The 11841-nt window shown below is 49.8% G+C and overlaps 1 protein-coding gene across 1 annotated transcript; it reads left to right on the top strand.

Annotated features, from left to right (window-relative positions):
- The first annotated feature begins 6462 nt into the window (after positions 1–6462).
- Positions 6463–8671, top strand: LOC311618299 (uncharacterized protein). The gene is made up of 2 exons (XM_084875712.1): positions 6463–6560; positions 7712–8671. Exons 1-2 carry the CDS (start codon positions 6507–6509, stop codon positions 8423–8425), a joined length of 768 nt encoding a protein of 255 aa, XP_084731838.1. The 5' UTR covers positions 6463–6506; the 3' UTR covers positions 8426–8671.
- The last annotated feature ends 3170 nt before the right edge of the window (positions 8672–11841 follow it).

The following is an 11841-nucleotide window of genomic DNA, read 5'->3' as shown; positions in this document are numbered from 1 at the left end:
AACGTAGGCTGTGGGCCGGCTTCTGCCTTGCGTGCACTTGGGCAAGTGTCTCAGCTTAGTTTCTTAATCTATATATGTAATGGGGATAATAATACCCACTTTACAGAGTTTCCATGAGGATTAAATGAGAGGATTCATCCAAGGTACCTGTCCCAACACCTATGCAGAGTAAGTTTTCACTGCCATCATCTTTGTCCCTCAACCTTCAGTTGTGATAGTCTGGGATTCTGTGACTTCTGATCTCAGGCACCCATGACATGGGCTCAGCCACCAAAGCCCTTTCTCTGTGTGGCTAGGATGGCGTTTTTTAATATTTTCCCACTAGGGGCCTGGTGCACGAAATTCGTACAGTGGGGGTAGGGTGGGGGCCCTCAGTCTGGCCTGCACCCTCTCACAGTCCAGGAGCCCTTGGGGGATGTCCGACTGATGGCTTAGGCCTGCTCCCCACAGGAAGCAGCAGTTGGACATTCTTAGTGCTGCTGCAGGGCCAGGAGCTCCACAGCTGTAAACCTGGCATCTGGTTGAGTGGTGCTGCCCCTGTGGGAGTGCACTGATCACCAGAGGGCAGCTCCTCCATTGAGCATCTGCCTCCTGGTGGTTAGTGCACATCATAGCAACCGGTCGTTCCACTATTGGGCTTAAACCGGCTCTCTGACCACCCCACCCCAGGGGGCCTGGATGGTGAGAGGGCACAGGCCAGGCCGAGGGACCCCACTGGTGCACATTGGGGCCAAGGAGGGACACAGGAGGTTGGCCAGTCGGGGAGGGACCACAGGAAGTCTCCAGACTGTGTCCAGCTAGCCTCACTCAGTCCTGCTGGGCCAGATCCCAGCAGCAAGCTAACCTAGAGGTCTGAGTGTCTGCCCCCTGATGGTCAGTGCACATCATAGCAAGCAGTTGAGTGGCCTTAGCATATCATTAGCATAGCATGCTTTGGTTGAATGGCCGACTGGATGACTGGACACTTAGCATATTAAACTTTTATTATATAGGATTTGACTTTCTAGTCTACTGCATTCAGGGAAGGGCAGACTCTTTGAGGCCTTCTTGACACACCAACTGGAGGCTGAAAGAAGCTAGCTACGAAGTAATGAGTGCCTTTCGAGTGCTCAATGCCAACATTATGAGGTTTCCAGAAGAGAAAACTGAAGCACAGATAAATAAAGTGACTTGCTTAAGACTATGCTGGTAGTAAAGTCTAATAACTTAGTGATTACATAACAATTTCTATATATTCTTCTAGTCTTACATTGATCACATAATTTTTTGAATCAAATGATATGAAGTGATGGGAATCAAATGCTATAAAGTGATGATAATGCTAACTCAAATAATAGAGAACCACCATTATTAAAATGAATGAACATTGTAAGAGTGAAATTATGGCACAATGAATATTATTCACATTCCTTGTCTTATTGGGAGGATGTAAGATATGACTTGCATGAGTAGAAGTATCTCAGGTGTCAAAATTAAAATAGCCAGAACTATTAGGTAGAATTTCTTGTTCTTGGAATAAAGACAGTGTTTTTTGTTTGTTTGTTTGTTTGTTTTTATTAATATATTTTATTGATTTTTTACAGAGAGGAAGAGAGAGGGATAGAGAGTTAGAAACATCGATGAGAGAGAATCATAGATCAGTTGCCTCTTGCACACCCTGTACTGGGGATGTGCCCGCAACCAAAGTATATGCCCTTGACCGGAATCGAACCTAGGACCTTTCAGTCCGCAGGCCGACGCTCCACCGCTGAGCCAAACGGGTTTCGGCAAGACAGTGTGTTTTTATCTGGGGGAAAAAAAGGTTGCATGGGCACTTGAGAAGAATGTATATTCTGTTGCTTTTGGGATAAAATGTTTAGTAAATATCCATTAAACCTACCTGATGCAGAAAAAAAAAAAAATAGACTATGTAGGTAGGCCCCACCTGCATGGCTCCGTCATTGAGTCAGGAGGTCATGATTGGATTCCTGGGCACATGTCTGGATCCCCAGTGTGGAGCGTGCAGGAGGCAGCTAATCACTGATTCTGTCTTATCATTGATGTTTCTATCTCTCTCTCCCTCTCCCTCTTCCCTGAAATAAAAATTTTTTAAAAAGACTACGCAGGTAGAAAGCAGCAGAAGTAGATTAAGACCCAGAACTGCCTGTCTCTAGAGTCTGGAAGTTTCCACTTTAGTGGAACAGGCAGGCAAAGGCAAGCCAAGTTGTAGCTGGTACGTGCCCTTGCGAAGGAAGGGGTTCAGTAGAAAGTGTGACCGGAAGTTGGGCCTGGGAGAGCTCTCTTACTGCTGAGCTGCTCCCAGAAAATTTTCTGAGGCTTGAGGTATGAGCTAAGAGGTCATCTGGGGCCAAGCGTTTCTGGGTGAGTTGGAGCCATGGTCAGGGGATTAGCAGCTTTATATTGTCACCTTGCTGTGTTCCTTCAGCGAGGACAACATCTTGGGAACTGGTGCGGGGGATGAGGGGGGAAGGGAGGAGCTCTGGCCTCGCGAGACCTGCTGTGCTCTGTTCAATGCTTCCTGCCCCAGTAAGAGTGGGAAGCATGAATTGGCAGATACCTAGGCATCAGGCTTTACCACGTACCTTCCTCCTACCCAGGACCCTGTGAGGTCCTGCAGCAGGCACTCAGCAAGCATCGAGTGTGTGTGAGACAGATGGGAGCCCTCCAGCCTGGCGGGAAATTTTATTTTATTTTATTTTTTTAATAACGTTTACTGGGGGAAGTTGGAGCCTTATTATGAAAGTATGCGTTCTCATTGTAGAAATTTGGAAAATAATAATAGCTATAGATGAGACTATACTATGGGTCAGCATAACTTAAGTCTAGGAGGCTGGGCTCTGTCACGTGCTAGCTGGTTGTTCCTGCTGAAGCGACTGCCCTTTTCTGAGCCTCAGTTTCTGTATCTGTCATAGAGATCCTAATAAAAGCCTACTTCTTGGGATGATTGTGTAAACTAAATGTATCATAACTCTGCCATGTTATTATTTTTAAAAAGGTGTTTCCCAAAAACAAAGTTAAGAAAATGAGAGTCTAACCTCCTCTAATATTTATTTGTCTGACCTCTATTTCTCTATTCCCCAATTGAAGGGTTCTGAATATCGTTCCGAGGTCTCTGGGTTCCCAGCATATGGGCGTTTCGGGAGGACATTGGAGGGCCATCTGTCCAGCTTCCAAGTTCACCCAGGATTCCCTTGACTCTGGGATGGTGGCCACTGGCCTCTTCATTCCGTCCCACAAAGGATGCCCTCTGCCTGACAATGGTGGGGAGGTCCTGGACCCGGAGAAGAGAGGTCCTAAATGAGGATCTCTCCTGGCCTGTTTTCCCACCTGTAGGAGACCCCAGCCCTGGAGTTAGAAGTCCCTACTCTTCAGAATAGACATAGTCCACTTTTCTTTTAGGTAATTTCCTGAAAGATCCTTATCAGTCATGACCTCTTTGGGACTAAAGTGTTTATTGGCTCTTTTGGCTCAGTGGAGAGAGCGTCAGCCTGCGGATCCAGTTGGTCCCGGGTTTGAGTCCAGTCAAGGGCACAATGCCTGGGTTGCAAGAGACAGCCAATCAACGAATCCCTCTCATTGATGTTTCTATCTCTTCCTCTCTCCCTTCCTCTCTGAAGTCAATAAAAATATATATATTTTAAAAGTACCTTCATGCCAAAACAGGTTTGGCTCAGTGGATACAGCGTCGGCCTGCGGACTAAAAGGTCCCAGGTTCAATTCCGGTCAAGGGCATGTACCTTGTTTGCAGGCACATCCCCAGTAGGGGATGTGCAAGAGGCAGCTGATCGATGTCTCTCTCTCATCGATGTTTCTAACTCTCTATCCCTCTCTCCCCCTCTCTGTAAAAAATCAATAAAATATATTTTTTTTAAAATAAAAATAAAAAATATATTTTAAAAAAGGAATGCAAGCAGGTCATCCTGTAAGATACGCTGTCACCCCCTTCCCTTTCCTTCACGCTTGCAGTATTCCATTCCATCATTGAGCTCAAGGACACACGGAGCACCTGTCCTTCGTGGCACTGTGACGGGCCTTGGGGACAGTCATCAAAGAACACTGTGAAACTGGAACAGGGAGTGGGCTGAGTGTTTTGCATGCTTAGGTCCCTCTTGTTCTGCAGGTCTCAACACACAAACATTTACCTAGAATGTGTTCTCTCATTTCCCTTTTCTTACCTTTCCCTCTTGACTTCTTCATAGCATTTACTGAAACCCGAATTGACACAATTTTTTACTTGTCTTCCCCCATTTGAATGTCTGTTCCATAAGCACAGGAACTCCGCCTTTTTGTTCCATTCTATGTACCCATTGCCTAGACCAGTACCTGACACACGGCAGGCACTTAAGAAATACATTATGCTATAACATTTTCTAAGGATCTAGCTTCCAGTTCACGAATTCTCTCTTCATCTGTGTCCAATCTGATGATAAACCTGGTTACTGAGCTCTTAATTTCTACTATTGTGTTTTTATGTTCTAGAAATTGCATTTGGTTCCTTTCAACAACTTCCAGTTCTCAATCTTGTCTTATGTATCTTTGAATATACTGAGCATTGCTATGTGAAAGTTTAGTTGGCAATTCTATTGTCTGGATCTCCCATGTAATTGTTTGTATTATCGTTTCTGTGAGGACTGGGCTATTGTTTCCTATTCACTCTCACTCCTCCCATGCCGTATTTCATGGACCCAACCCAAAGCCTAGTTGGGGGTGAGGGACTTTACCCTTTCTTAATGGGTCTTGAACTATAGTTTTTCTATCTCTAGTCCCATACATTTATAGAAAGCTCTGCTTTCTCCCTCTGCACTTCTTGACTTCCTCTCACCAGTGGATTCTCAGTTCTTTGTAGCCAGGGCTAGATGCCCTTAAGGTCCTACTCAGGTTTCTCCAAGGCTTGCAACAGGAGGTTTGCAACAGAAGGCCCAAAGGGAAGTGAGAGGGGGTTTTCTTTTATGAATTGGTATGCAAATTAGGCACCAAACAGACTAAGAGAAGGAGAGCAGGTGAGGTTGGTACTGGGCTACAGAGCCAACATCTAAATCCTCCAGAATGGAAATTTACAGGGAATCAAGACACCTAAGAAGAAGCCCCATAGGTTACATACATGAATGTAGCTTCAAAAGATCTGGATTCAAGTTCAAATGAGACTAGCTCTACCATTTATTACGTTGGGCAAGTCAGTTTAGTTATCTGCTTGTCCTTCCGCTAGCCCCCCCTTCCATCCATCCTAGATTGACACAAACAACCCATGTGCTATATTCTTTTAATATATATATACATATATTAATATATATATACATACATATATATATATATAAATTGATTTTTTTACAGAGAGGAAAGAAGAGGGATAGAGAGTTAGAAACACCGATGAGAGAGAAACATCAATCAGCTGCCTCCTGCAGTCCCCACTGGGGATGTGCCCACAACCAAGGTACATGCCCTTGACCGGAATCGAACCTGGGACCCTTCAGTCCGCAGGCCAACGCTCTATCCACTGAGCCAAACCAGTTTGGGCTATGTGCTATATTCTTTGCCCAAATCACAAAATGCTAGGTCTGAAGAAACTTCTGAAATGTTCGCTATAGTCTTCCTATTTGAAATGAGAAATGTGAGGCTGAAAGGAAATGGACCCACTGAAAGCTGGATCCCCAGGTTACTAACACCGGGCTCCTCTGTTTTCACAGAAATCTACTCTCCCACCCCCAGTCCCAAATGTTAATGTTCTGCACCTATGGAGCCACATACAACCTTACCTCTCAACCTAAATCTATCCCAACCTCTTCTCTTTTAGCTCCTGTAACCCTGCCCCAACATTATTATTTTTATTTTTAATCCTCACCTCATGAGGACATTTTTCCAATGATTTTTTAGAGACAGGGAAAGACAGGGAGCAATATCAATGTGAGAGAAGCACATCAATTGGTTGCCTTCTGCATGCCCGGCCGAGGAGGAGCCTGCAACAAGGTACATGCCCTTGACCAGAATTGAACCCGGGACCCTTCAGACCACAGACCGATGCTCTATCCACTGAGCCAAACTGGCTAGGGATTTTTTTTCTTAAGTATATACTATTTACTGTGTTCACACGTTTAAATGGGTTATATTGCACTTAATCCTATGGCAGTTCTTTTGCTAAAAGCTCAGAAAGGAACAGTTTCTGGCATAGGGTTCCAGAGTTGATAGGTAATTAAACTAGGGTTCAATCCCCAGTAGGCATTGCTCCAAGCCCGGAGCCCCTGAGTACTGCCCCACAGCTGCCCCTTGTTTGTCCACCTCCTATCCCTTGGGATGGGTCTGGGAATGCATCGTCCGCCAGGGTCCTAGAACCTAGGGCCAGTGTCCTCAACCCTGAAATCTGTGGGAAAAAAAGAAAAGAAAAAGAAAACAACCCTCTTCCCGCCTTAGGCCCTCCTCCTCTCCCTTTCACCCCGCCTCTCTGGTTCAAAACCAGCGCACCAGGCAGCACTGTGCTCATTTCCAAAAGCTGCTACCCAGATCCTCCCAAGATGAAGGGCTTCTACTTCCTCCTAGTCACCACCATCTTCCTGATTATGATCCAGGTAAGAGCAGCACCCAGCCCTTGGCACCACTGCCCAAGATTCCCCAGACCTGCTTGCGTCGGAGGAAGCAGGTGTCCACAGACTCCTGGGCACCCCGTCTTCTCCCGGGGGAACAGAGGCAGAAAGGCTCCAGGGGGCAAACCAAGGACAAGGGGGGTCTGGCTCCCTGCCTCCCAGCCCTTCTGGCTGTGTTCAGACTTCCTTGAGGCTGCCCCCAACAGAAGCCTGTCACTGAGGCTGGGAGCACGCTCAGGGTGCCAGGAACCCTGACGCACCCGAGGGGCGCTGTGGAGGCCTGGTGAACGTGGAGGCCTGGGAAGACAGCCCCGAGTGAGGGTGGCATCAGCCCACAAGGAACCTGGGGCAATGGTTTTATTGGAAGGGGCCAGGAAATGATCGTGTGGAACCTGATCCTTTTGGGAGGTGGCGGGGAGCCCCCAGGGAGAGAAGCCTAGCTGTTCTGAGAAATCCCCCACTCCGGAAATGGGCAACGGCTCAAAGCCCTGCTCTTCCCGGAGGCAGCTTTAGCAGCTTCCCGGGCCCAGAGGGCTCTGGTCAGTGTAAGAGCTGGGAGCCATGGAGTTCTTGATCCAGAGCAGCTTGGTGAAGCGTCAAGAACAGCTTCAGCGCCATCGCAAACAGCTTCATCTCCATCGAGAGCAGCTTTAGCGGCAGCTTGACCAAGCATTGAGAACAGTTTGATCACCATCTGGCCACGTCCTCGGGCAGGAAATTGTACTCTCCCCATCCTTCCATCCACCCACCCACACTTTGGCAGGTGCCTTCCCATGTCACACCCCCTCCCCCTGCACCCCTCCACTGTAATGTGCTCTTCTCCCCATTCAGAATACGAGCAAACTGAGGCTCAGATAGGTTAAGCCTCTGGCCCAACTGGTAAGGTCAGGAGGGCTGGGGGCCACGGCCTCCCCTGTCTTCCACATGCTGGAGGAGCTGGGGGTCTGGAGATGACAGGAAGGTTCTGTGGGAGGCGGGCTAGGGACTGTGTCAAGGCAGGAAGCAGCCAAACCGGTGACAGACGTCATGATCATGGGACAGAGAAGTGACCGCTATTGCATTGGGTAGCGGAATCTCTGTCTCTAAACAAACGTGACGTTCAAAAGTCCCCTGAGCTTGCCCCACTTCTCTTGCAGATACAGAGTGGAATCTTGGAAAACAGTTCCGCACCTACCACCAGTGCCACCGCCAAACCCGCCAAATTCGCCAGATCCGTCACCTCCGCCGCCTCCGCCAACTCCCCCAAACCAGCCAAATTCGCCAGATCCGTCACCTCGGCAGTCTCTCCCAACTCCGACAAACCCGCCAAATTCGCCAGATCCGTCACCGCCGCCGCCTCCGCCAACTCCCCCAAACCCGCCAAATTCGCCAGATCCGCCACCGCCGCAGCCTCCGCCAACTCCCCCAAACCCGCCAAATTCGCCAGATCCGTCACCGCCGCAGCCTCCGCCAACTCCCCCAAACCCGCCAAATTCGCCAGATCCGTCACCGCCGCAGCCTCCGCCAACTCCCCCAAACCCGCCAAATTCGCCAGATCCGTCACCGCCGCAGCCTCCGCCAACTCCCCCAAACCCGCCAAATTCGCCAGATCCGTCACCGCCGCAGCCTCGGCCAACTCCCCCAAACCCGCCAAATTCGCCAGATCCGTCACCGCCGCAGCCTCCGCCAACTCCCCCAAACCCGCCAAATTCGCCAGATCCGTCACCGCCGCAGCCTCCGCCAACTCCCCCAAACCCGCCAAATTCGCCAGATCCGTCACCGCCGCCGCCTCCGCCAACTCCCCCAAACCCGCCAAATTCGCCAGATCCGCCACCTCCGCCGCCTCTGTCGCCTCCACCAAATCCGCCTGATCCGCCACCTCTGCCACCTCCTCCATCACCTCCACTACCACCACCCACGTCACCAAGAAAATCAAGGGCGGGCCGAGCACTCAGCGGCCTGGGCCATGGCAGTGTGCTCATGCCGGGGTTGCGGGTTCCATCTCCAGTGTGGGGCGTGCAGGAGGCAGTCAATCAATGATTCTCTCTCATCGCTGATGTTTCTCTCTCTCTCCCTCTGCCTTCCTCTCTGAAATCAATGAATAATAATAAAAACGAATGAAATACATGCTACAAAGTGAATGGGCCTTGAATACATTATGCTGAGGGGAAGAAGTCAATCACAAAAGACTACATATTTTTATGGTTCCGTTTATATGAAATGTCCAGAATGTGCACTTCATATAGTGACCTATCAGAGCAGTGGTGGCCTCGGGCTGGGGGCTGCTGTGGAGTAAATGGAAGGTAACTGCTAACAGGTACATACAGGGTGTCCTTTTTGGCCGATGAAAAGTTCTAAAATTCATTGGGGTGATGGTTGCACAATCTACGAATATACTAAAAACTATTGAAATTAATATTTTATATCTCAATAAATCAACCATGGAGGGGGAAAGGGGGGCCCTCAACGGTGTGGCTCTGTGGATAGAGCAACAGTCTGTGGACTAAAGGGTCCCTGGTTCGATCCCAGTTAAGGGATCATTCACTTATGAACACATGCCTGGCTTTTGGGATCAATCCCCAGTGTGGGGCATACAGGAGGCAGCGGATCAATGATTCTGTCTCCATCTCTCCCTCTTCCTCTCTGAAATCAATGAAAATATATTTTTAAAAAACGGGGGTGGGGCCTGGTCCCCAAGCCAAACCCCACATCTTTCCCCTTCTCATTAAGGACCTCACCATCCAACCACAACATTTTTCTCTCCTTCCTTCTCTCAATCCCAGGATTTTACCAAATCCTGCAGGTAAACCTCCAATGCTTCTCACACATAACTCCTCCTTCCTGTGCCCACTGTTGGCCATTCTAGTGCAGCTTTCACTGTCCTTCTTTGGGGCAGTCACAATGGCCCACAATTGACTTCCCTTTTCCACTCTCACTCCAGGCCAATCCAACAATGTCTCCAGATAAGATTTCCCAGGATTATAGGAGTCCCTGACTATATCTTTCCATCAGTCTGGGGCCCCCTGCCCCTGGGGCTGTGTCTCCTATTCCCTCAGACCTGGGATCCCTGAAGATAGGGATCCCATGTCACCTGGGGACTTCCGGGGGGGGAGGGGGGGCAAACTGTGTCTTCCCCGCCCTCCCTGGGAGGCCTAAAGGTTGCACTGCTTCCCCCTTAAGGCTTGGGCTTTGAGGGAAAAGCTGTGTCCTAAGCCTCTACCTTTGGGGCCCGAGTCAAGACTGTGCTTGACCTACATCTTTCATCACTACTCGCCCTTGTTGGCTCCCCCAAGTGCGGGTGCCCCCAGAGCCTGCCTGTCCTGCACCCTAGACCCCCAAATAATATTCCATTATTGGGACATACCATATTTGTTCATTCATTCGTTCATTCATTCATCATTGATGGACATTTGGGTTTCCATTTTTTACAGTGCTCTCGGAGAGACCAATTTCATCACCTAACCCCGCCCTGGGGCCTCGTCGCCCCCTCCACGCGTGGCCATGGTGGGTGGGACCCCAATCCGATCCCAGGACGCAGGGGGCCTGCGGGGGGAGCCGGCCGCTGGGCTCTGGGCCCTCGGTTCTCTGGGGCGAGGCCCCGGAATGCGTGGAGTACTCCGCGGGCAAAACGGCCCCGGGCGGGACTCACCAGGCAGGGCCGAGGAGCCGCCCCGCGGCACCGCCATCTTGTTGTCCCGCGGTTTCCCAGGCGACCAGGCTCCTCTGCTTCCCATTGGCTGATCCGAGGGGGCGGGGTCTCTGCGCGACCAGCGGGGACGGAGGCGGGTACCCGTGCCGCGGTTTTTGCTGAATTGACTTGGGGGGGAATTATCCCTCTGAGCCTGTTTCCCCCTCTAATTCGCACAGGATTTGGAGGAGGCTGTTTTGAGTACGAATTGAAATGATGCAGGTGCTGAATAAATGTTTCTTAAATCTGAACTTCTTTGAAAATTTCTTGACCAGACGGGACTCAAAAGGAACGCTCCTGTTATACTTCCTTTGTGTGAAAGTTCGAGTGAGACAGGTCCCTTCCCTGAACCTCATCTATAAAATTAAGGGGTAGCGAAGAGCAGGGAATGTAGGCTGTGGGCCGGCTCCTGCCTTGCGTGCCCTTGGGCAAGTGACTCAGCTTAGTTTCTTAATCTATATAATGGGGATAATAATACCCACTTTACAGAGTTTCCATGAGGATTAAATGAGAGGATTCATCCAAGGTACCTGTCCCAACACCCATGCAGAGTAAGTTTTCACTGCCATCATCTTTGTCCCTCAACCTTCAGTTGTGATAGTCTGGGATTCTGTGACTTCTGATTTCAGGCACCCATGACATGGGCTCAGCCACCAAAGCCCTTTCTCTGTGTGGCTAAGATGGCGTTTTTTAATATTTTCCCACTAGGGGCCTGGTGCACGAAATTCGTACAGTGGGGGTAGGGTGGGGGCCCTCAGTCTGGCTTGCATCCTCTCACAGTCCAGGAGCCCTTGGGGGATGTCCGACTGATGGCTTAGGCCTAATCCCCACAGGAAGCAGCAGTTGGACATTCTTAGTGCTGCTGCAGGGCCAGGAGCTCCACAGCTGTAAGCCTGGCATCTGGTTGAGTGGTGCTGCCCCTGTGGGAGTGCACTGATCACCAGAGGGCAGCTCCTCCATTGAGCATCTGCCTCCTGGTGGTTAGTGCACATCATAGCAACCGGTTGTTCCACTATTGGGCTGAAGCCGGCTCTCTGACCACCCCACCCCAGGGGGCCTGGATGGTGAGAGGGCACAGGCCAGGCCGAGGGACCTTGGTGCACATTGGGGCCAAGGAGGGACACAGGAGGTTGGCCAGTCGGGGAGGGACCACAGGAAGTCTCCAGACTGTGTCCAGCTAGCCTCACTCAGTCCTGCTGGGCCAGATCCCAGCAGCAAGCTAACCTAGAGGTCTGAGCGTCTGCCCCCTGATGGTCAGTGCACATCATAGCAAGCAGTTGAGTGGCCTTAGCATATCATTAGCATAGCATGCTTTGGTTGAATGGCCGACTGGATGACTGGACACTTAGCATATTAAACTTTTATTATATAGGATTTGACTTTCTAGTCTACTGCATTCAGGGGAGGGCAGGCTCTTCGAGGCATTCTTGACACACCAATTGGAGGCTGAAAGAAGCTAGCTACGAAGTAATGAGTGCCTTTCGAGTGCTCAATGCCAACATTATGAGGTTTCCAGAAGAGAAAACTGAAGCACAGATAAAGTGACTTGCTTAAGACTATGCAGGTAGTAAAGTCAGTGATTACATAACAATTTCTATA

This window comes from Pipistrellus hanaki (genome assembly GCF_964339955.1).
Source record: "Pipistrellus hanaki genome assembly, chromosome: 2".
Classification (NCBI taxonomy): Eukaryota; Metazoa; Chordata; class Mammalia; order Chiroptera; family Vespertilionidae; genus Pipistrellus; species Pipistrellus hanaki.
The sequence above is the reverse complement of the archived record's forward strand: the minus strand, read 5'-3'. Positions and strand labels throughout refer to the sequence as shown.